Source organism: Gossypium hirsutum, chromosome A08 (assembly GCF_007990345.1).
Source record: "Gossypium hirsutum isolate 1008001.06 chromosome A08, Gossypium_hirsutum_v2.1, whole genome shotgun sequence".
NCBI lineage: Eukaryota > Viridiplantae > Streptophyta > Magnoliopsida > Malvales > Malvaceae > Gossypium > Gossypium hirsutum.
The window spans coordinates 122,589,459-122,615,501 of NC_053431.1; the positions used below are offsets into that span (position 1 = coordinate 122,589,459).

General features: G+C 31.7%; 2 protein-coding genes and 1 non-coding gene across 3 annotated transcripts; all 3 read right to left on the bottom strand.

The window, feature by feature from the left end:
* Positions 1–37: 37 nt before the first annotated feature.
* Positions 38–5,415, bottom strand: LOC107894450 (uncharacterized). Its single transcript, XR_005899913.1, has 12 exons — positions 5,225–5,415; positions 4,468–4,808; positions 4,241–4,391; positions 3,349–3,686; positions 3,126–3,276; positions 2,372–2,712; positions 2,147–2,294; positions 1,706–2,039; positions 1,499–1,628; positions 1,001–1,326; positions 808–925; positions 38–651 (listed from the first exon to the last, which is right to left on the bottom strand). It is a non-coding gene; the product is annotated as an uncharacterized protein (transcript).
* A 444-nt stretch (positions 5,416–5,859) lies between these two features.
* Positions 5,860–7,382, bottom strand: LOC107894474 (gamma conglutin 1). The gene has a single exon (XM_016819748.2). The coding sequence runs from the start codon at positions 7,312–7,314 to the stop codon at positions 6,037–6,039; it is 1,278 nt and encodes a 425-aa protein (XP_016675237.2). The 5' UTR covers positions 7,315–7,382; the 3' UTR covers positions 5,860–6,036.
* A 2,571-nt stretch (positions 7,383–9,953) lies between these two features.
* LOC107894481 (heavy metal-associated isoprenylated plant protein 34) lies at positions 9,954–12,665 on the bottom strand. Its single transcript, XM_016819754.2, has 3 exons — positions 12,193–12,665; positions 12,014–12,095; positions 9,954–11,925 (listed from the first exon to the last, which is right to left on the bottom strand). The coding sequence occupies exons 1-3, from the start codon at positions 12,220–12,222 to the stop codon at positions 10,376–10,378; spliced, it is 1,662 nt and encodes a 553-aa protein (XP_016675243.2). The 5' UTR covers positions 12,223–12,665; the 3' UTR covers positions 9,954–10,375.
* Positions 12,666–26,043: the final 13,378 nt, after the last annotated feature.

Consider the following 26,043-nt stretch of genomic DNA (forward strand, 5'->3'; position numbering starts at 1 on the left):
AACGGTGAAAACTTTGGCAGACACATCTAGATATGTGTGAACAAAAATTGGGGAACTCCATTAATAGTTCATACATGGAGGATCAAAGAAGGAAGGACAATTCACAAGGACATTAACAGTTGAAATGGAAGTGAAAGTGAACAATTTTTACATGCTAAGAAAAGCTGCTATACAATTGCTATCGTCGAAGCTTTCCTAATAACCATTTCCTTCGTTGATGGACATCCATTGCCACAAACATCCGGGCCTTTTTCTCGTCTTCGAGAAGCTTGCTAGCGTCTAAGAAGAGCACATCGTCCATGCCTGGTATGGCTTGAAGCGCATCTACTATGCTTTCAATTGAGCTATAATATTGATCTTCGTTGTTAAAACTAGTTCTGACCTTAACCGGCTTCTTGTCAGAAGGATGTAATCTTCCTTGATTGGTTCTCACGGCTTTCCTTGATGATGCCTTTGATGAAGCATCAGTTTTCCGCTTTTTCTTTTGGTCAGGTATTTCAAACTCTGCGGCCAGAGATTGTAGATCGCCAAAGATATCATTGAACCCCGTATCAAGAGCATCATTGTCAATATCTGATTTTACACCCACACTACCGGTTTTATGAATCCTCGTCGGACTGCTACTAAAAGGGGATTCATCCTCCTCTTCACCTGCAAAAGTACAAAGTCAAAACCTACTTTTAGCATATTTGTGATACCCAAAACGCTTTTAGCATATTTGTGATACCCAAAAAGAATGAAGTCTCATTGTCCATGCATAGGCAATTCATGTCACAAACATATAAAGAGAGAGGGAGAGAAATGTACCGGAAGAATTTTCAGCCTCCAAATTCCACCCATTTATATTTGCATTTCCGTAAATCAAGAACAAATCATTATAACTAGGAAGGGTTCTGTTCCGGTATGATCGAGCATCAGGGTGTTCCTGCAGAAGACAAATGTAAACTAAGATTAGCAACATTGCAAATTTTGTGAGGAAGAAAATTTGGTCAAGCAGCACCTTCAGATAAATGGCCCAGAGATGATCATCAGCAATTATCATCTGTCGCTTCTCATCCCAAGTAAATCCATCATGGTCGAGTAGATATTTCATATCATTGAATCGTTTCCTCAAGTTCATAAAACGACTTTTTAGGACATCTTTGTCATATTGATACCCAAATTCTGCACTAAATTTTGCTACCATATCACCCCAGGCAAGCTTGCAAAATTTTTTATCAATCATACTCCCTTGACGAACATGCTCTAGCATTAGATCAATGAAATATCGATCCATTGATGGTATCCAATCAGTTCTCCCATAGTAACCATTTTTCAGTATAGTTCCTTGAACAATTCAAGACAAAGTATAAGTTGAAAGAAAAATTAATGTTCCTCAAAGTTGCTAGAACTAATGGATCACCAGAAATAGTAAATGTCCTGCCTTTTAGATGATAAGAAAAATACCAGTTATAGAGCTAATGCAAGTGCAAATAATATTGGCAATAGAAAATCTCACCATATCCATTGCAGCGAGCATCTCGACCCGATCGCCTGTCCTTCCTATCAGTTGAATTTCCATAGATCAAGCATAAATCATTATAATTTGGCTTACGTTTGTGCCTGTATGAGTCAACATCTGGGTATTCCTACATTTACCATATGTTAGCTACTTTGAAAAGAAAAAGCTTGACATCTAAGACAAACAAACAAGCAAAGCAAGCACCTTGGTATAAGCCTCCCAAACATCATCACGGGCTGTAAGCATCTGCCATTTTTCGTCCCAAGAAAACACTCTCTGATCAATGAGAATCCTCATATCACGATACTGTTTGCCAAGACTTTTATGATGATCCTTCAAAGATTCCTCATCAGGTTGTAATCCAAAACTTTCCATAAATGACAGAGACATATCCAACCATACTTCAGTATCCAAAGCACCACTCATCATATTACCCTATGCACTTGCTTTAACAAAAGGTCAATAAGGTGTCGTTCCATTGAAGGAGTCCAGTCTATCCTTGAATAACCATTACCAGCATGGAATTGTGAGTCATCTCCTACAATGTATTTACATGAGAAAATACCCTTGTTAGAGCCGCCCGGGGGGGGGGGGGGAGGGGGGATCTTAATATAATATGCATGTCTTTTCAAAATAAATGCATACCAATCATCAAATCCGGGTCCTCATTTTCAGGATACACCCTTTGGGCCAAACTGCACATTCCATTAGAACTTTCTTGACCAAATATAACACACAGCTTGTGATAGTCAGGCACTATTTTGAGTCTGTATGATTGAGTGTTGGGATGTTCCTGCATATATTACATTTGAGCTAAAATAATAGCATGACACAGTGAAGAAAGAAAATTTGAGATGTATGGAAATTCACCTTCATATAAGCATCCCAAACATGATCCGCAGCAATGACCTTTTCTCGTTTGTCATCCCATGAGAACCCATTCTGTTCAAGTAGTATCTTTATGTTATTATATTGCCTCCTCAAGTGTCTGGCCTGGGACTTCAAAGCCTCTTCATCATAGTGACATCCAAACTTTACATTGAACATTGCAACAATTTTATTCCATGCCTCAGGTACAAACGCATGACCAATTTTATTCCCTCCTAGTGCTTGGTTAAGCAACAAGTCAATAAGATGACGATTCATTGCTGGTGTCCAGTGTGGACCCAGCATCTCGTCTCTATCAAGGAGATGGCCTCTGTTTTCTTCACCTAAAAGAGCAGTAAAGCCATCATAGACATGTGCCGAAGTATGACAGAAATAGAAAATTATGTATCACCATAGACAGCAATTTAATAACATCTTTCATAAAGACACAAGTTATACCCCTAGATAGGACCTTACAAGAGATAATTATTAACAATAATATAATCATGCAAATATTCCTATAGCTTGCTGTCAGAGAAAGAAAAAGGAAAAAACCAAGGCGGAGATCCATATTCAAACCAGGAAAATACATCAAGCACTAAAAAGGCCAAGATAACAATTACCATAGCTTATCCACATTTATTGTCAAGTTTCAGTGTTACCAACTTAGCCAAACATTGGATGCCATGATCCAATCCCCTATCCTACCCTTTGAACAGAGAAATTTCATGCCTTCTTAGACAGAAACGAAACTTACCAGTCCATACTGGTAATGTTTTAGGCCCAGTATATCTTTCGTGGCGCATATGACTTGAAACTACACTGTTGCTTGCATTTTCATAAATCAACCTCAAATCTCGGTAGTTCAGCATCTTCTTGTTTCTGAAGGTATGGGCATCTGGATGTGCCTAAAACATAACAAAGGAAATTATAAAATTCTATATAGTCCATTTCCATGTCGAATGGAGATAGATATATACCTTGATATAGTTATCCCAAACAAGATCATCAGCAACTATCATTTTTTGTTTATCATCCCAAGAAAACCCTTTTTGTAAAAGTAGACTCTGAACATCACTGCAGTGCTTCAACAGTTTCCTATATCTACGCCTTAAAAAGCTTTTACTGAACTGAAAACAAAACTTGGCATTGAATGAACCAAGCATATCATTCCATGCTTGTTTGCTGAATGTGCTCTTACTTTTATTACCCTTTCTAAGATTTTCCAGCATAATCTCAATGAAGTATTGATCCATGGCTGGCGTCCATTCTATATTCGGGTTCTCGTCACTGACTACAGGAACGGAACTTCCAACACCTAGAATTAAGATGGCAATTAGTGAAAAGTTTGTTCCATTTTCTTCTAAAAAAAAGGTCCCACCAAATAGTGAGTACATTTAAAATGCAATAATAATCTATTTCATGTCCTTTATGAGACTTGCAAATAAAATAAAAAATCATCATCAAATTTTCATTTTTCTCTTGGTATATTGGGAGTTTGAATTAAAAATGAAGTAACAAGGTATGTATGGCTTAGTTTGTGAAAAATATATGCGAGAAAGAACACATATATTTGTATGCTAAGATGCTGTAACTAAAGATTCAACAAAGATCTTCATAGGTTTCCATTTAGTGCACAGACACTCTCCATAAAGCAGATATGATACTAAATCACTGAAAATGTTACTGGGATTTCTCAATCAAGTCATGTTAAACATTATTACAATAGCATTTATTGACTTGTACTAGCTGCAAACTTGTCCACCATTCCTAAAAAGCCAAGAGTTTTAGATAATCATAAAGAACCCCAGAATGGACTCAGCGTAACAATGCCAATGGAAATACATAACCTTACTAGTAACAAGAACACACCGAAATTCACCCCTAGCGCATCATCATCAAAGTCAATATCATGACTAGATCTACTGTATCTTCCATCAGCTTGTGTATACGCATATATCAAGCACAAGTCACTGAAATTCGTCAAAGTTCTATTCCTGTATACCTGTGCATCCGGTTGACCCTGCAAATCCATTATAATAAAATAAGAGCATATAAAAATGCAAAAACCTCGACATAAACAAGAACATCATCCCCACCTTGATATATGCATTCCATACATGTGGAGGGGCAACTACCAATTTCCTTGTATCATCCCAACTAAACCCATTTTGTTCGAGAAGATTCTTCACATCATTATACTGCTTCCACAAATTGGTATAATGACTTTTCAAAGTGTCCCTATCGTATTTACACCCAAATTTTGCATTGAAAATAGATAACATATCGGTCCAAGCTTGTTTATTAAATGTATGGCCTAATCTATTACCCCTATGCATTTGATCTAACATAAGATCAATGAAAAACCGTTCCATTGTCGGCGTCCAATTTGTTCTTGTTCTATCACTGCTACTAGGTGCATTGCTCCCCATTCTTCCCCCTAATAATACAAAAAAGCTTCATTAATTTCTTAATTTAGAATTACAGTACCTTAAAAAGTTGAAATTTAAGCAACAACTTACAAGCCCATAAAATTCAAAGCTAATATAAGCTCAAATGAAATAAAAATTGTAAAGATAAAAAAACAAAAGCTAGTAAATTATTTTTTCAAAAAGATATCTGCAAAAAGGGCATTAATAATTATTTAGTTCAAGGTTTCTGCTGCCTAAGAGCTTCAAGCAGACATATTATATCTAAATTAAGTTGAGATAACATTAAATTAATTAGCTCTAACATCTAAAAATGAAAACTTTATAACTTTTTTTTTTGTCTTTTCCAGCATTATCCCACTAGTGATACGAAAAAAAGCGAAATTATTAGTAAAAAATAAGCAAAAAAAAAATTGATCCTTGGTACCTTTGGGTTTTTTGTCAGAGATTTCGCGTACGAAAATTTTAATTCAATTTCCGGGAAATTTGATCGAGAGTGTGTTTTGCGGGTGCTTTAGATTCCAACCAAAAGAACATGAAAGAATGGGTGCTTTTGATTGAAAGCTTGAAGCAGAAACTACAGCCTGTTTGGTTGCTGAGAAAATGGGTAGTTAACAGGCAAGAAAGTTCTCAGAAGCGGGCTCAAAAGCACTTCAATTGGACCCTTTCAGCCCAAAAACCTGAAGATTGGACCAAGGATCCAACACTTTATTTATAAAAACTATTCAATACTTGTATTTGCTTCGGTGCATTTGAATCCACATCCTATTATATTGATAATAACGTCTATGCCAATAGAATTAAAACTCAATCGCAATTATTTAGAAATTTAAGATTTTGAATATCCATATGATTGTATATTTTATTATGTTATAAATGTGTTAAAATATTTTGATTTATACAATTTTTGATAATTTAATAATTTCTATTATATAATTTTTCGATTATTTGTATTTTCAGATCTTATGTTGTGTGATTTTTATATAATAAGAAAGTTTAGAAATACAGAGAGCAATTCCTTTTCAGAATTAATCATTTTGATTACATTTCCAAAAAAAAAAGTGAAAGGGCCAAAACACATAGAGATGGCCTTTATTGCAATACACATTTACATACATAGATCAATACATACACATATATGTGTATGTATAGCTCTAATTATTCCGTTTATCACATTGGGGTAGTGGAAACTTAAACCAAGCAAAAGTGACCCTTACTGGGAAGCTTGCACTTATGTTTTTATGGAATAGCAGTGAAGTTGAAATTATTGCAAGAAGTCTTGTAGAACAGCAGGGAAGAACTGAAACCAAGCCTTGATCTTGCCTTATCAAACTGTACCAGATTATTCTCCATTTGGTAAGCCCCAATAATAATCGAAGCGCCATTGTTATCCATTCCTCCATCCACAAAAGCTAAGCAAGACACTCCTGGTGCAGCTTCAACAATGGAGTTTGCTCCATAAATCCTCCACATAACATGCTTGTCATGGAGCACAAGGTCGATGTTAGGAACCTCTAGTCCAACCCTGCTGTTTTTAATGCTTTTCGATTTGAAACAGACACCGAATGGCGCAACTGGTTTTACTTGGGGAATAGCAGAGAGCTCCTTGGAGAAAAACTGTGTGACAGCTTTGAAGATTGAGTGATGTAGAATGGTGTAAGGGTTGATTGTGCTGAGCTTCGTGCCTCCGACGCCTTGTTTATTGATCGATAACAGTGCCGTGTCTATCGGGACATCCTTGTCGTTTATCTTGATTGATTTAACTTCCATGTAGTACTCTCCTTGGGGACTGATGATAAGTGGAGTGTAGCTTAATGGTCGTGTAATATCAACATTAGGCAGCATATAATAAGGGCTGTCCCCAAAGAACATGACGCCTTTAGGGGCTAAACAAAGGGCAAATATTGGGGCAAAACCAGCAGACGAAAAGTGTGAGGTCAGTTGAGTTGGTAGAGAAATGAGGGAATGCCCCAATCCAGCCACCCCTTGAACAGTACTTGGTAACCCTCTTTGCAGTAAAAGGGAAGGTGCACAAGTGAACAAGAACTGAGGGACCCTAACCATTGGACCAGGGTTAGACCCTTGAGTGGATTGTATTGATAGCACATCTTGTGCAAGCTCACTCATGGCGGTTAGGCCTGTCACAGGATTCATTGACATGACCCCACATGTGTTGTTATGGCACCCTGGTCCATCCCTGGTGGAGCATATGTGGCAATAATGACTGCCAGCTCTAGAGCATTGAGTCGAGTGGCACCGAGGGGCATGGTAGGTGGACGAACGGTAACTTTTCTCACAAGTAACCCATAGTAACCTTCCATTCAAGTCCACAACAAATGGGACTTTCTGTGAAGGAGTTCTCTTGTATATGTTAGTCACATAAAGTTTAGTTTTCGGATCTTTTTGCAGCTGCAAAATGAACCTGTTCGGCTTCGAAGTCTTTTGAGATTCAGATAAAAGGATGAAAGAAGAAACGGAAAGGAAAATGAGAAGGAAAAGAAGGAAAGAAGAAGCCATGAAAGCTCAATGCCTGCACAGTGATGCAAGAAGAGGGTAAGCGGTGAGGAAATAAAGGGGGAAAATGGAGTTATTTATAGGCAAATTGAGTTCTTAAAATCTAGTCATATTTTTGGGTGATCCAAGCATTGTTCATGTGAAAGTTTTAGGCATTATATGCATTTGGCAAGCAGAAAATGAGAGTTAGGCAGGCTAAAGTTGGGAAAATTCAGGTTAAAAGATGGACATCAAAGCAAAGGAACAAAATTGAATTGGAAAGTGTGGAAGGCACTTGGCAATGGCTGAGAGCTTCTACAGCTGTGCCATCAACACATACAAGGACTTCATGGGTTTGGCTTGGCTTGGACTGAACTGGAATTTGATAAATTTCATCTTTAATTATATTAATTTCTCAAGCATGTTAATTTCTAACATATGGACAAATATGACCTTATGGTAGATAGAAGTTTGTTCGTAAGAGAACCCTACTTGGTTGAGGACAAGATGGTACAACACTCGTGCTGTTGGCTTCTAAGCTTGCAACCAAGGCTTTAGTTAAATCGATTTTAGCGTTGTTTTTCCTATTTTCTTTAGAATTAGAAAACCTTTAAAATAAAATATTATTATTCCATTTGAATTTCTCCTCCAAATTACTAAAATCTCCCAGTTGAAGAGGTTCAGAGATTTTGAGACATGAACAAAATGGTAAAATTGTATTCAGGAGCGGAGCTTGAATATTTTTGGAGGCCGAAATTAAATTGTATTTTTTTATGATAATAAAAATGTAAATTCATAATTTTAATAACTTATATCTTTATCATTTTTAATACATTAAATCATTTTTTTATCATTTTAGAGTCAAAGTGCAATTTTATCAATTATAAAATACCTAAATAAAAATTTTTCTATTTTAGAAGAGTCAGGCCCCGGCTCCACCCCTAATTCAGCCCCAAAACATATCTATATTATTACTTAAAAATAATGTGAAATTATATCTAGGCCCTTCACTTTTTTTTTAAATTTAATCATAATAAAAGTTATAATTTGTAATTTAAATAATTGACTGAGTTAGTGTCACAAGTCATGTAGACAATTACTCGATTAGGAAAATTACTAAAACATCCTTTTGCATTTAAAATAAGATATATTATTCTAAGGTACTTTAGTAGTCCTAATTAAACAACAATAAAAATTTGATAAGGTGGGATTGAACCCACACTAATTGCATTAGTGTTAGTACTTCAAAAGTTAAAATCTGTCAACTTAATATGTTTATTTTTTATCAATTATATGTCACATAATATGAAGATAGCTTAATCAATATGCCAAGTTGAAATTTTTGATGGAAAATATTAACATTGTTAATGATCGGACTAAAATTTTTCAATCAGAAAAGTAAGATTTAATTTATAAGGTAAAAAGACCTTTAGTCCCTCTCAATTTCAATATTGAGCAAAGTGGTCCCTCTAAAAATAATCAGAGCAATTTAGTCTCTGTCATTTTCGAAAGTGAGCAACTAAGGACAAATTAATTACAGTGTTAATGTTTTTCGTCATTTGTACCTATTTTTCTTAGTATAATAACAAATTTAGCCCTCAAAATTTATACCAATCTCCTATGTGTATGTATATATAGGCCGCACCCTTTAAACAATATTCTTAGTTTCACCCAAACAATTATACGACACTATTAAGATGTCAAAATTTGTGAAATTGTAACATTCTAAACAGATTATGATATGTAAAAGTAGTGTAAAGAAGTAAAAGTATCATAGAAACTCTTATGCTAAGAGTTGAGTTGCATTTTACTTTTTCCACTAAAAAAATAGGTAATTTAGTTTATATATTAAATCAAAAAATAAATTCATCCTTTTGTTAAAAATTTCATCCACTTTTACTATTAAAAATTAGTCCTTGTACATTAACATGAGCAACATGTGGTATGCCACATATTGCTGTCTAATTATTCCATCAGCCATGCTAATTTTTATTAGTAAAAATTAATGAAATTCTTAACAAAAAAGACCAATATACTCTTTGAATTGATTTGCTCTTTTTTTTAACGGATGAACTTAGTACAGAAATCTTTGTAGCACTATCATGAAAACGATGCCGATACACGGTAGGTCTCACCAATAGCCCAATTTCATCCAAAGCTCGGTCCATTTACAGTGGCTACCTAAATGACCTTTATCCAAATCTGACCCCATCACTTTTTATTTGCCCAATTTTCCTGGTCAGACAAACTAAACAAGTTCCTTAATCCAGACTCAGTAATGGGTTTCAAAAACAGAAGATTGTTGAAGCTTTTGTGCAAGTTTTTCAATTTGGGTTCAAGGTATCCTTCAACGCACAGTCCTAAGTTAGGCCATACTCCAGCTCCACTTATTGGTTCTACGATAAAAATTGCCTAGTAACGGTAGATGGCTAATGGCCACTTTTATCCGAGACAAGGGTATTTTTTAAAATGAAAATAGCCGAATGGGTTAAGCCATAAATGCAGAACAAATAAGAAAGCAACAAGTATGAAAAGTTGAAAACAATCACTTTCAAAAAAGAAAAAGAAAAAAAAGGGCGTGGGAGCCTCTTGTTGGAGCTTCTTCAAAGCAAATAATTGAAGAGTTGCCATCATAGAAAAAAAGAATTTAAGTAGTCAAAAGCTAAAACCAAATGGACCCTTTATTTTCCTAAAGATTAGATGGGGATTGATGCCCAAACATGTTCTCATATTTGAAACCAACATCATATCATATATTACATTTGGTACATCTTTTGAGAAAGGCAACTAAACTATACCTTCCCCCCCTTTCTTTTCTGACCCACCCACCCATCCTTCCTTCTTTCCTCAGATCCCTCAAGCTTTGCCTACATTTTTCTTGTACATAATAACCTAACTAGTATTTCAATTACCCAATACTTTAAAAAAGAAAAAAAGAAGTTTGAGGGATTGATTTCCTAGGAAAAAAGAAAACAAATATTTTCCCAATGGCAAGAAACACAAGCAATATCTTTTTCTTGAAACTTGCATGCTTGTAAAAAAAAAAAAGGAAAATGAAAAGAACATGGACTGATCTAAGAAAAATTTACATGATATTGCAGCTGTTTGCATTCTCATCACTGAAGAAATGAGCATATGATTCAGAATTTGCAGGTGTTGCATGCATCGGATAAGGAGGCCCGTATGGTGCATGGGGTGGTGGATAAGGCTGAGCATACATCATTGGTTGATACATACCCCCACCATTGGCATTTGCACGCTGTTGATTCATCATCATCGCCATGTATTGTTGTTGTTGTTGTTGTTGGTTATAGGGATTTCCTGCTCCCATCCCTTGGTAGTATCCTCCACCAACACCATTCATTGCTGTAGCTGCTGCTGCTGCTGCTGCTGCTGCTGGTAGTCCTTGAACTGCAGGGAAATTACTCATCTGGCTCATTGGATAGTTCCCCATTTGGCCCATTTGACCCATATTGTAACCCATCTGACCACCCATCTGACCACCCATTTGACCCATCTGACGACCCATTTGGCCCATCTGCCCCATATTCTTACTGCCACCAGCACCAGCACCACCTCCCCCACCTCCTTTTTTACCATGATTAATAACATCAATGTCATGAAACCCACCATTTTTAACTTTGTTCATCTCATGGCTCCCACCACCGTTTCTGCCGCCACCCTTTTTAGCCCCATTGCCATTATTGTTTCCACCACCATTCTTGCCTCCATTTCCCTTATAGGCACCCTTGTTTTTACCATCCCATTCATTTTTACCTTTCTTATGATTACAATCTTTTCCATCTTTACTCTTCTTGAAAAATCCTAGTAATCCACCACCTCCTTTTTTACCTCCTCCACCTTTGTTTTGCTTCCCTCCTTTGTTCTTTTCACCACCTCCTTTCTTTCCTCCATTACCATGCTTCCCATCTTTGTTTTCTCCCGTGCCTTTCATTACTATAGGTATATCAAAAGCATCTCCTTTTTTACCATTGCCCCCACCCTTTTTACCATTCATGGGAGGACAATTAACCATGCCATTGGGCCCATATGATCCATGGCCTTTTCCCATCATAGGTACCATCTTGTTTTGCATTTGGTGCCCATGGCCATGGCCATGTCCATGTCCATATCCATGACCATGACCAAATTCCCCTTCATCATCATCATCATCGAACTCATCATCAAATTCATCATCGAACTCATCACCAAACTCATCAAAATCACAATCACTTTCATCTAAATCATCATCAGGCAACTGAAACTTGACAGATTTCTGGTCTTTGGAAGGTGGTAACTTAAAATCCTTAGGCCCTTTCATCATTTGCTGCATAAGGTGTGGTGGTGGTCCAAATTGCTGCCCACCTTTTTGCTGATTACTCTTTCCACCACCACCACCACCATTACCACCCTTTTGAGATCTGTTGTCTTTCCCTCCTTTGCCACCATCGATATGCATGTTCATGAAGTGGTTGGTCATTTGGTTTGGGAAATTGTTTGAACCCTTTTGAGCTGACCCCCATAGCTGTGCATGTTTCCCTGACTTTTGGAGCTTCCTTATAAGTATACCTGGATCAACATTTCCTGTCACTGTAACCCTCCCTTGATCTGCATTTATACTTGTAGTATACACCCCTGAAATGAACCAAAACAACATAAAAAAACCCAAAGTAATAAACTTTCTATAAAAAATGGAAAAAGAAAAGAAGTAACATTAACATACCATCAATTTTCTGCAATAGTTTCTTTATTTTCTGCTTGCAACCATCACAACTACACTGTATATTCACTTTGAGAATCCAAGTCTAGAAAAAGAAAAAAAACACTGTTAAAATCAAAGAGAGAAGAAAAAACAAAAGGGGGGTTTATTAACACTCATGGAAATAAAAACAGTTAAGTTACCTGCATCTTCATGACTTCTTGTTTATTCATCCTTCACAGAACTGAAGAAATGATCTAAGAAACTGAACTTAGAAAGAAAGAAAAAGACAGACAAAGAGACAGACAGAGAGACAGAAGATGAAAGTTTTGTTTTTCTTAGTTTGTGAACGAAAAAGAAAAGAAAACCTCAGCTACAAGATTTGAGAAAGAGAGGAGGATTTAAATGCAGTCATGGGACATTAAAACACCTCTCTTTTAGCTTTGTAAAAGCTTTAATTTTGGAGAAGAAAATCTGAAAAAGAGAAAGAGAAAGAGAGAAGGCTGTTGCAGAAGATTCAAAGGATCATGAAAGCTTTAAATAAAAAAAAAGAAATAAAAACCAGCTGGGAACATGAACATCAAACTATGATAAAATGAACTAAAGCTGGGATCACTTGGCTAACCCTTTATACTATTTGAAGCTTCTTCTTTTTTTATCTTGCCAAAGTGATTTACAGCCCAAATTTTGTTAAAATGAAAAGATTAATTAATTAAAAAGAAAATTAGAAAATTAAATGATTGTGGCACAGTGAAAACAATGGGGGTTTAAGTGGGGATGGGACCAAGCTGGTGTTTCACAGTTTTCACTCGCTCTATTGTCTGGTCTGGTCCCCATTGCATTGTTGATGCAGTTTCTGACTAGTTAGGCAAGTGGATTTATGACGTTTGATGGTCCAATATTCATACATATGTAGAATTGTAGGTAGATATTTGAATATATATTGATTCTTCTTGATATCAAAATCAATGTTTTTTTTCATTAATCAGAATCAAATGGTTAGGTAGTCTATACTTGGATCTAGGAACATGCATTGCAAGGAAATATATATATATATATAAAAGAATCATTTATATATATTTAATTTTATAAACGAACCAAACCATTATCACTTATCTAGTGTTTTTTAATGTTCTTTACTTTGTAATAAGATGTTTTGTATATTTATATTTTTCAGCAATAGTTTAAATTCGAATTTCTATTATAAAAAAATTATCTTTATATTATTGTGTTTATTATTTTTTATTAAATTCAAAGAATTTATTGTTAATATATTTTTTCATTTTGAAGAATAACATGAAATCCATCGGTGTCAAGTTTAGAACGGATGTCAAAGTCATTTAAGTTTTTCACACTCTTTGGAATTAAGATAATTACAATAATATGATTAGAGGACCTCAACATTTGTATATTGTGAATAATATACATATATGTATAAAGATAATATAATCAAAAACAAAAATATTAGCAAAACCCTGATTCTAAACTTACAAATAGGCAATCAAACTTATTAGTTTTTCATAGAAAGCCAAAATAAATTGTTTTTTTTTTACATTTTACCCTAAACCTTAGATAGCTAAATATTTCAAAATTATAATTTCCAAACATTGTCATAATGGCTATCCAATTATTGAGATCCAAATGATGATACTTTGTCAAGAATGCAACAACATTGGAGAATTCTTTTGTGGCTTAACTTTGTCAGGAATACAATAACATTGGAGTATTCTTTTGTGGCTTAACTTTGCGGCAACATAACCACCCGATAATGGATTCCTCAATTGACAGTATTCACAATTTGGTCTTAATTTTGAAATTTAAAAAGTAAAGGGACTAAATTCTATAAAATAAAAGTATAGAGATTAAATTCCTAATTTTTGAAAAGTATAATATTTTCAAAGACTTAAATTTTTTACAAATATTTGATAATTCAACACTAGAACAATTAGATATATTTTATTTTATTTATTTTAACATTATATTATCCTATAATGTTTAAAAAATAATAATAAAAATGTAGAATATAATTTTTTATAATTTAAAATCTATATTATCTCATGTAATTAATTCTAAGTAATATATTAAACAAATTTTATTATTTAAATTCAATTTAATTTTTCAATTTACTAAATAATCTCAACTTAAAAATGAATATTGAGATTAACACCTAGATAAGAGAGTAGAATTAAGATTTAAGATAAGGAAAAAGTGATCCCAATAATTTATAAAATTTAAATGCCACCATTAACTGCATATTTTTTTTAATTTATTCCTAACTTAATAAGGCATAGTGTTGACAAATCATAAATGCACTCAAAACATAGCGCTGCCCTCATTTAATTCTTTGTTAAGAAACATCAATGGCTCCAAATAAAAAACAACAATAAAAGATGTCACATTATATTTTAGCACTTATCCTAAATGCCAAAATCCATGACTTCATTATTCTAAATAACAAAACCCCATGAGTTTATTAAATATTACCTGAAATATTTATAATGAAATATTTTTTAAATATGCATTTATAGTTTTATTCTAGATAAATATGTTTTAAATATTTACTTTTTGCACAACTACATTCTGTTTTATGTTATAACAATAAGTTTTTAATAGAATTTTTTAAAATTTTATAACAGCTTTTCAATTATAACTATTTCATATAATCAATTCTGTTAATTTTAATTTATTAAATAAAAATTATCTTAATTAAAATATTATTTCAATAAAATAATTATATTTCACATTAAAAAAATTTATTAATCGTATTTTAATAAATGAAATAATCTTCAATGAGTGAAATCAAATATATCAATTCAATAAGCTATGATCAGAACCTATAATAAGATTATTCAAAAAAAAAAGTTCTCTAATTAAATGTCATGCTTATAAATTGATTAGTAAAATTAATGACTCATGATAAATTAATTAATTTAATTTAATAACTTATTCTGATTAATTGAACTTGTTAGGTTTATGAATTTCATAATTAGTTATGTGAAAGAATGTAAAATAAAATATACATAAAAGCAATAATTCATGCACGTGTTGTGCATATTTTAATTTTGTTCTTTGATTTCTTTTTTGAACATAATTTTCGTAATCTTAAATTGATGGAATTTCATGATATGATTTTGATGGTAGGTTTACAACAATTATCTCTCTATAACAATATTTTATTATAGGTGTATAACAACTATCTCACCATAACAAGCAAAATATTGACAAACAAATAGGGTTGTTAAAGAGAGATTGACTATACAAATACTAGTCCAAATAACCACAAGTATGGAACTATTATAAACGAATAGTCTAAGTAATCAAAGTCCATAATCGAGCCATTACATCGCAAGTAAACTAAGAACTGATACAATCTAGACCATAGCCAACAAACTGACTAAATTAACTAGACTAAAACCTATCCATAGCAAACGCACATGAAGGACTTAGACCTACACATAAGATTGTGCATTACAAATCTCAAATTTGGATACTAGAAACCTAGAACCTTTGTTTTTACCAATTGAACCAAGGCTTCATTGGAAAATTCACTACAATGTTTGATTAAACCTGATCATGGGCTAGGTAGGGTTTAAGTCGGGCCAATGTAAAATTTTAGGCCTGTTTTTTAGGTTTGTGCCCAGCTCGATCTGAAAAATGGGCCTACAATTCTACCCAAGCCTAACCTAGATTAAAAATACTAAACTCGAGCCCAACCCACTCGTATTAATATCTAAACAATAATAACAAAAGAGTGCAATATAATAACGAAATTATAATAAATAACAGTAAAATATCTTATTTGAGTCAGGTCAAAAATCCTACCAAAAACTTCACCTATTTAAAAGACGAACCTTATTTTTATTTAAATCCTTTCACTTCTAAGACAAATCTTGAATCACAATAGGTTTTCATAGGATAAAACTAAAGAATTAGTGACATCCATAGAGTTAGTAAGGTACCCATTTACCAATTTTCCTACAAATATTACTGTTCTTTTTCTATAATTTGACAAAAGATTCTTCCCAGATGGTATATAACAAATGGTGAAATCACATTTTTTATTATTATATCAAATTAATTTTCTTTTAATTATTGTTCTTAAAGATTTTCTAAAGGAAATAATTAAGAATAAAATAACATTTTGTTTTGTGTACTCTTTTTTTATGTTTAAATGGTTTGTTCTTAATTTATATAAGCATTGTGTCAGCCTTAGTGAAAGCACCAAAATGGCAAACTCTAAAGTTTTATAATCCAAAAAACCAGAAGCCATGATCAGAGCAGAGGGCTCAGGCTTTTGTTTTACAATTTTATACTGAATCTTTACTTCTTTGACCATTTTAATAACATTGTAATTATAGGGAAACGTGGTAAAAAAGATAATCACATCCTAACATAACATCCAGAGCATCATTTATGAAAATAGCTCTACTTAAAATGCTATCATAATAAATCCATATTATTAGTTCATGAGTTGTAGTTATTAATAAGTTGTTTAATTATAGTATTTGTTGTTGTCTCGAGTTGTATTTCATTTTTTTTCATTATCATAGTCATTCCCTTTTCTGAATGTTTTTTTTTTGACATAAGTTTTGGACAATAAGATTAAGGATACTACTTTAATAAAGAAAAATAATAAGTTGATTATATTGGTGAGACTTTTTTTTAATGATTATAGTCTCAAACTTATGTATGATGTTTATAAAGTATCCTCTTCTGGTGACACGAAGTTTGAATCTGTGACTGTATAATCACCGTCAATTGGGAGCCCTAATTATACTTCAACCCGTGACCGTATAACTATCGTGAATTGGGAGCCCGAGTTGCAATACGGCATATTCTGAGGTGATGGTGCACTCTCCACATGAGAAATGAATTGTGTGAGTCTCTGAGCACCACCGCATCACTGTGAACTGAAACATACCTTAAAACTATTACAATTTCTCCCTAAAACATAAACACAAATAATCTTTCTCTCAAAATTTCCAACATGCAATGAAAAAAAGAGAGGATAAAAACGCTTCCTGTTGTAGGACGTGCTTTCAGCCACCTGACTGCCACCTCAGTTGAAAACACCTCCTGTAAGAAGCGTTTTTTTGTTTCACTTTCTAAAATCGATCTATTTCCTTAAATTTGGAAAAAGAAAAAAACCAACCTAATTTCCTAATTAACTTTTAAATTTGGCATCCTTCACTAATTAACCCAAAATAGTTCTTCTTCCACATTAGTTCACATATTGATGGGTTGAATGATGCATTTAATTTGATTAGTTTGTTTAAATTGAATTGGGATTAAGAAAAAAAATTGTGAAATATTATTTAAACAAAATTATTTAAAATTAAAATTTAAGGAATTTATTTTAAGTACAATTAAATGTAAAAATTCAAATAATAATACATTTGCAAATCAATTAGAATTAGAATAACTCAATAATTATAATGAATTGAAAATCAAAATATATGGTCAAAATTTATTAGGAGTCCTTATATTATTGTATACAGTTTATTTTACTCTTTATATTAAAAAAGCTCTAGATTAGTCATTGTATATTAGAAATTTATTCAAATTATGACATACTTACCATTTGTTGTTAAATGACTGATAATTTAGATAAAATATATCATATCTAATTGATTTACCCAATACCCAACTCAACCCATAACAAATCTAACCATTCCCCAAAAAGTCCATGTATTTTTGAACTATCGAGCGGCTGAAAAAAGTATAATCTTAACAAATATTTTTCAACCATATAATAGTTCAAAAATACATGGATTTTTGGGAGATTGTAATGAACCGAAAGTTACGGTATCGGAAATTGAGTCTTGAGTACTGTTTCCGTGAAATTTATTCATGAATATTTATTAGAAATATTTATGAATTATAGTTGAATGGTTATTTAGTGTTTAATTAAGTGAAGTAGCTTGAATTTAGTTTAAAGGATTAAATTACATAAGGAATAAAAGTTTAATTATAGATTAAAGAAGTAAAAGAGACTAATCTAGCAATTAGACCCTAAGTGCCATGTGTGTGAATGTATGATATAACATGTGTAATAGTTGGTATATATGTGTAATAGCTATCAGATATTTTATGTTATAACTATTACACATGTTAATTTTATATTTATTATAGGTTAATAATAATATAATATAGTATAATGAATAAAGAATAATGAGTAAAGAAACATAGAAAGAGTTACAGAGAGCAAACGTGAGAAAGAAAGAAAGAAAGAAAGAAAGAAAGAAATAGAAAAGGGAAAATTGAGGATTAAGGCCCTAAAACTTGATTGGTAAGTTGTTTTAGCTCATTTTCTTGTGATTTTTATGTTTATGGATGCCTAATTCAAAGTTCTACATGTATGAGGTTAAAATGAAGAAAAATAGAAAATTTTTAGATATTGATTTAGTTGAATAAATTGAGGTTTTATGGGTTAAATTGATAGGAATTGAAGTTAGAAGTGAAAATTGAGTGATTTATTAAAAGAATTCTAAGTTAGGTTTAAATAGGGATTAAGTTGAATAGAGCTCAAAATTTATGTTTTATAATGAATTTTATGAGTTAGAAATTGTTAATGAGTTGATTAAAAGAGAATATGAAGCTTAAGTTAAAGAAAAAAAGATTAGTAATGGAAAAAGGACAAAATTGGAATTTTTGTAAAAGTTTGATAGAAAGTGAAAAATGTGTTTTATGAATTAGTATATTGATGATTTTTAGTTGTATGATTGTTAGTAGCAAACGTAGCATCGGATACGTCATCAAAGAAGGGAAAAGAGAAAGTGAACGAAGATATCGATTAAATTCGATAAATAGTGGTTTGTATTTCTATAAACCGAGCTTAATCGGTATTGCTATATTTGATATTTATATTGTATGAAAATGTGAATGAGGTAAGTATTTTTACCATATTGAAATGAATGTGATTTTGAATACCCTATTAACAGTGTCGGGCTAGTCGGATATAGTTGACATGTCATAGGAATTGGAAGTATTGGGATATTCCGACATTGAGTCGATGAGACACTATGTGTCGACTACTGTTAAAGTTCTGGATTTGTTCCGATGAAGTACTTTGTGTACTATAATGTTAAAGTTCCGGATTTATTCCGATGAAGCACTATGTGCTTATCCCGGAGTGTGGGTTGGATCCGTGTATCCGTCAGTGTCCGAGTTATGTTAATAAGGGTAAATAAAGTAAAGGTTATTAAAGTACTAATTGATATTGAATAATAGCAATAATGTGTTTGAATTACCATGTTTTAAAGTTGTTAAGCTATTGTTTATAGAAATACCACTGAGAGTATTCTCAGCGTACGGTTTGTTTCTGTGCGCAGGCTAGGTACGAATGTATAATGACTCAGCATACAAGCCGATCCCCAAACTCAAATTGGTGAAGTTTCTATCTTTTTAGAAAATGGCATTGTACCTAGGATGTCTTTTGGTTATTTTGAAAGTATCTAAGTTGTTAAGTGATATTTTGGTATGTTTTGTAAATGTTACCAAAACCTTAAGTATGGTATGTTTTGATATGTTAGTGAAGAGTAATAAGAGGAATTGTAGGTAAATGTTGTAGAGAGAAGAAATGAAGATGTTATAAACTTAGTTATCAACATTTTATACTAAAACAGATTTGGACAGTAACAGTAGTCCAACTTTGAAAATATACCAAAAATAGTATAAAGTGAATTAGATAATGAATAAAATATGTAATTGAAGCTTAATGAATCTATTTTTATATGGAAGAAACAAAATAGGTAAAAGAGTTGTATTTTATGAGATATTTACGTTTTGGTGAAACAGGGTTAGAACAATTTCTGGATTCCCTGTTCTGACTTTAGAAATTCACCATAAATTGTGTATTAAGAATTAGGACTCAAACTTTATTTGTATGGATTCCTTATTGAGTCTATTTTTAATTGAAACAAATGGAATAGTCATTGGATTTCTGTACAGGAAGAAATTTGATTCGTAGTGCACAAGGGTCAGAGTAGCCGAACCCTGAAACAGGGGAGACTTCTTCTAATAAACTGTACTAATTGGCCTGACCAAAAATTCTAGAAAAAAATTAGTAAGTAGATATATGAGTCTAGTTTCAGGGAAAATTTACGGAATTGGATTTCGAGTTTCATAACTCGAGATATGATTTTTTTAGCGACCGTGATGCAGATGGATAGTTTACTACGAAAACTGTTTAAGTGCTAAGATAAGTTTTGTAATATCTCCTGCTTGACTCCGGCAATGGTCTCGGGTAGGGGGACGTTACAGAGATGATAGGGTTTTTTATAAGTCGAGTTAGGTCATTAGTAAATTAGTTGGGTATGACATATTTTGTCCAAATTATAAGTAATTTAACAACAAATTACAACAATGTTGTGATTTGAATAAATTTTTAATATATAAAGATTAATCTGGAGCAATTTTTAGTAGAGTGACTAAAATGAACTTCACATAACAATATAAAGACTCTTAGTAGACTTAAACCAAAATAAACCCATGATAGAATTGAGATATAAATCTAAAATAATGCGAGAGAGAATCTGCACATATCACATTTGCACGTAGAAAGATTCAAACCTAGGCAAAAATAAGTCCCAAAACCTCTATATTTGCCACCAATATCAAGGTTTCAATGACAAAAAATATTTAAAATTTAATTTAATTACAATCATATCCAAATAATTGTTTATGTTTTAATATTTTAAATAATAAAACATGATTCCAAAGGTTTTATCAAGCAATTTATTATTATTATTCATGTTTAACTTAATATAATCTTATCTATGATCAATTGAACTCTTCAACACAAGAAGTATCTGATAAGAAAAAAAATCATAAAAGAAAATACATGTAGTATTTTAATTTACATAAATTTTTCAATATATCCTAATATATATATATGCATGACGACCTATTAATTTTATTTAAAATCTAGCAAAATTAAAGGAATTTTTTAAAATAATATGTATGCATATAGGATTTGCTTAATTAATACCCTAAACAACTATATTATCTAGTTCCAAAAGGAAAAAAAATGTATTAATTATATTTGTATGCATATCATTATCCTTCTAGGAAAATTATTTAACTTTGCTTGCAAGATTTATCAACTGTATTTGTTTAAGGTTCTTCTTGCATACACACACAACAAAAATAATTGAAATTTATGCAAGAGTGAATAATAATATATAAAACAAAATCCAATCAAGATTGTTAAAATTTATTAAGTTTTTGTCGATGGATCTTGTTGTCAATGTAGGAAGAATTAGGTTCAAGTGTGTTAAAACGCATTATCCTCCTATTTATAAGTTAGAGATGAACTATATGTAATTTTAAATATTATGTAAAAAAATATAATAGATTTTATAATGAAATTATTAAAAAAATATTAAATCTTAATTTTGGGGTTACCTAAAGAATCTGAAACATAAAAAAATCAAGCTGTTATTACATATATAGCGACAAGCACTAGAGTTCAAAACACTACAGCAATTAAAAGTTGTTTTAAACAATGATATTATATTTTTTTTTCCTGTGAGTTTTGACCCTTCTTTAGCGACCAAAATAATGGCTTGTTTGTCCACCTTAAAAGCCTAAAAAATAAAAATTTGGATGCCCCCCTTCCCAATATCATCTTCTTTATATTTCTTTTTCTCTGTGAAAGATGTTTAAAATACCGACAAGAAAGATCCCCTCCATCACCCTATCTAAATAACCCTTTCATATATATATATGGGGTCAAGCTTGAAAATTGGCTTTTCTACTCCCAACTTTTGACTGATCATCTTCTTTATTTATTTGAAAAAAAGGGTCATGGAAATGCTTCAATCTTAATTGCAATTTGGGCAATACTTTCACCTCATCCAACTATATATAATTAATGTTAACATTTAGTTCAATTATTGATGCATCATTGTTTTAGATCTGCCCAAAAACTATGTTTTTTCTTTTGAAATAATTACTTTTTCAAAGTTAAACATACCCAAATTATTATTTGCTAGCAATTTTTTTTAAATTTAATTGTGAAAAATATATATTAATATAAAGCAGTTTAAAAATATTTAAATAATTTTTATTTGAGCTCAAGTCAAAATGAGTTTAATTATGAAATTGGTTTTATTCGAATTTGTTGAGGAGAAGTTAGACTCATTTAGGGAAAAATTTGTAAATTGTTATTTGTGAAACGGCAAAAGCTGACGAACACTCTTAATAGGTTTAATATTAGGCTTAAGATGTCTATTTATAGTTTTATTCTTGTATTTTCTCTTGATTACGTTAAGAGCCCCAACAGGTTCACAAAGTTATTTTACAAAGAGCTCAAGTAGGTTAATAGAGTCTCTCTATCAAGAATTTAAGAAAGTGACCCTTCATAGGGTAGGGACACTTTCACCTACTAAGAAAATCTTAACATTTGTTTTTGGTGAATCTATCTTACCCCACATATACCATATAAGGATATAGGTTCAAATATTACTAAGAACAACATTTTTTTGGCGGGTGAAGACACTCCCCCATTATGCGTGAAGGGGGTGAGAGATAAAACCCCCTTTAAGAATAATACTAAACTTGTTGATGAGTCCGCCGATTTTTGACAAATGATATTTTGTAGACTTTTCCCAACTTAACTTAATCTAATTTTGTTTAGTTTAATTTTTGAAAATATATGATTAAAAACAAAAGATAATTATATGTATATGTGTGTATGAAAAAAAAGAGGCTGATTTTAAAGCAAACCTCGCTTCAAAGCAATATGGGATGGATATGGTCGTAGTTCATTGGATGGTGTCAAATCAACCATGATAAATGAATATTATCAAAGTGGCAAATTAATCAAAAGTTTGTTTTTTAAACTTTGATTTATATGATTGCAATGCCTTGGGATCATATACGCACTAACAAAATATTTGCTTTATTTTTTAATGAAGAAAATCATTCAATCTACTTTCTTTTTTCTTGTTCTTTTTGTTATATTTTTTACATCATAATCCATAGATTTTATCTATACAAACATAGTTTGTGAGGGATATACATATTCGAATGATGGGGACAAAGTTTATTTCATGATTAGTTGCTTTGAAGCTTTCATATCATGATTACAACCTATAATATAATGGACGTAAATGGTTGAATTAAAGAAGTTAATAGTTGTTATGATGTTGGTTATTACTTACTCACGGTTCGAGTACTCAAATGGAATTGATTCTATCTAGTTGTGATAGTTTGTATAATTTAATCATTTATAAAGGAGTAGAATTGTAATTTTCAATTTTGGGAGGAATCAGTGCCCTGCTTACCGCCTTTGTCCGCTTGTGTCTAAGATCTTAGCGTTTAGTAAATATATTGAATCTGAATTGAGTTCATCTTTAAATAAGGACAAATTCTTCTGATATTGTTTTCTTTATTTTTAACACTTAAAACATCACGTATATTAGTTAAATATCAATCTACTTGCTAGCAGACCTATTTTAGGTACTTGAAATGAGTACATATATAGCAGCTTCCATGTAAAAGGGGAAAAAATCATAGAAGAAACTATAGGGCAATATCTAGGGTGAAATGTGAGCTTTGGGAAAGCCTCCTAAGAGTAGAGGAAAGCATGACTGACTGATATTTGTACCGCTGACTGAATATAACAGAGATATATATTTGGAAATCATGCTATTCTTTGAATTAAAATATATTTATTAAGAATAACTTAAGAATAAGTAAATAATTGATAACGAAATATATTTTATTGTAATGAGCAAAAATTAAACTCGATTAAATAATTGAAGGATGAGGTTACCTGGTGATGGATAAACATATATATATATACTTCATCCTGCTTTTGGTTTTTGTACTGACAATTTTAGTCTGATGGCTTGATGCAGTCAACCTAAGTTGGTCAGATATTAGCACACTGGATTTTCCTATTCCCTCTCATGAAATAAAAGCTTTACAAGAAGCTTTTGTCACTTCTACCTTTTCGTACGTATTTTATAGTTAAAAATTAAATTTTTTTTATAAAAGACGTCATAATTTGAGAATATATAAAGAAAAAGTGATTGTAAGAGATGGGATTCATGATACCGTTTTCTTTTTTTTTTCTTGAATTATTTTATTAAATATTTTTTATAAAATATTTAAAATTACGTTTAGCTTCTTTTAATTTATAAATAAGAGAATAATTCCTTTCAATGCACTTAAATCTGTATTGACAATATTTATATCAATTAAACTAGCATTCAATTAACATTTTCTTATTAAAAATAAGATTAAATCCTTTTAAAGCTTGCTTAATTATGAAATAAATTAGGGGTTAAAGTTAAATATTATAGTCATACTCATACACAATTATTTCATAGCCAACATAAGGGTATGATAATCCTTAAATCAGGTACAAACAACTTAGGACCGATAATATTTAGAGGGTCCCCTGCCCCAACCACCCAAATAAAAAGTACCCCATTGTTACCAATGTTTATTTATTTATTTTTTGTAAATATTATTCAAATATTGATATACAAAAACTAGTACCCTTTTCTTGGACAGACACCTAAGCCTCTAAGGACTCTTCTATTTTTCTTTTGTTTCAGATTTAGATATATTTATATAATAGTATATGGTATAGTTGGTGTGGTGACAGTCAACTATGAATAATTGACCTGATAACTGGTAAAGTTTGGTCAGTGGTTCAGCCCTGTGTTGGACCCATGACCATGGCATGAGGCAGAGGCTAATCAACAGAATTTGGTCTGCTTACATAATATGATTTTAAACAAATCTCAACTAATCCCTCCCCACTACCAACCTTTCTTCATATTTGGAACATATCAATGCCTATCTCATATACAGTAGTTCACTAAGACAGTATTTATTGTAAGAGTTAGTACTGATTTGTTCAATGTTTAATTTTTTAAAATTTTATAAAATTTACAAAATTTAGGGTTTTGACTAAGTTGACTTTTCTCTGTTCCTTCTCTTTCGTTTTCGACGGCTACGTTGGATAAGTTGAATAAGCCCCCACGGTTGGAGGGACGATCCCCTTTGCGGGATCAATTTGCTACGTCGCCTAGGTATAGTTAATTTTATAGGATTGAGTATGTTAACAAGGTAATACACATAAAAAAATTATGCATAAAGCCATCTACTAAGTTGAGAACACTTATTTTATTCAATGAGCAACTTGTTTAAAGAGTGTGATAATCCAGCGTTAATTGGATATATGTCCTAAGTTTTTAAAAGGAAAATTTAGGTTGGGTTTAGATGGGTAGTTGGGTACAGTATATTTAGTTTACTTTTTGTCTAATATTATAGTATTGCTATAATATCTAATCTCACTGTCACGTTATTTTTACACTAATCTTAGGTAAATGCACCACTCATCCAAACTAAGCCTTAGAGGGGAAGATGTTTAGATCTTAGGTACAAAAGTGAGAAATTTAAATTAGTAAGTGTTAGAACTTTGAAACACTTGTAGGAGATGCTAATGTAGTGAAAATTTTCTTTGAGCAAGACCCTACAAATGTATGAAAATCAAACTGTGTAAACATCTCTTGTCTTGTTTACTTTCTGCACATTTCCTTTATTGAACTTGAAATAGTTAAAACTAATTGACATTACTTTTGGCACTACTTGTTTCTGCATTCAAATATCAATTTGGACCCAATAATACAATTAAAGACATACACTTATTTTTAAAGGTTTTCAAAATCTTACATAGATATTAGATTATGGCGCTCACAAAGCAGGTGAAAAACATAATTATGTAATAAAAATATTTATATTTTTTTTTATATAAATAACAATAAGGCTTTGTTGAATGATAGAGCACGTACTTTAAAAACTATAGAGGTTTGAATTCTATTTTTCCAAAATAATATAATTTATTTTACAAAATAACTATATTTTCATAGTTATTCAACTGAATTAATAACTAATTAACTAGTGATATAAACTCAATAAAAAATTTAACACCCAACATCTTTTGCTGAGGACTATATTATATATTATTTCAAGTCTTTCTGAAAGAGCAATCGAATAAAGCAAAGTGTACCTTAAGACTCAATAGGTCATTCAAA

Bases quoted from the DNA above. Each gene is read 5' to 3' on its own strand.
- LOC107894481 (XM_016819754.2), bottom strand. From the start codon at position 12,222: ATGAATAAACAAGAAGTCATGAAGATGCAG. The intron at 12,096-12,192 runs GTAACTTAACTG...TTCTTTTTCTAG, and splicing joins AAGAAGTCATGAAGATGCAG to ACTTGGATTCTCAAAGTGAA. The intron at 11,926-12,013 runs GTATGTTAATGT...GGTTCATTTCAG, and splicing joins ACTATTGCAGAAAATTGATG to GGGTGTATACTACAAGTATA.
- LOC107894474 (XM_016819748.2), bottom strand. From the start codon at position 7,314: ATGGCTTCTTCTTTCCTTCTTTTCCTTCTCATTTTCCTTTCCGTTTCT.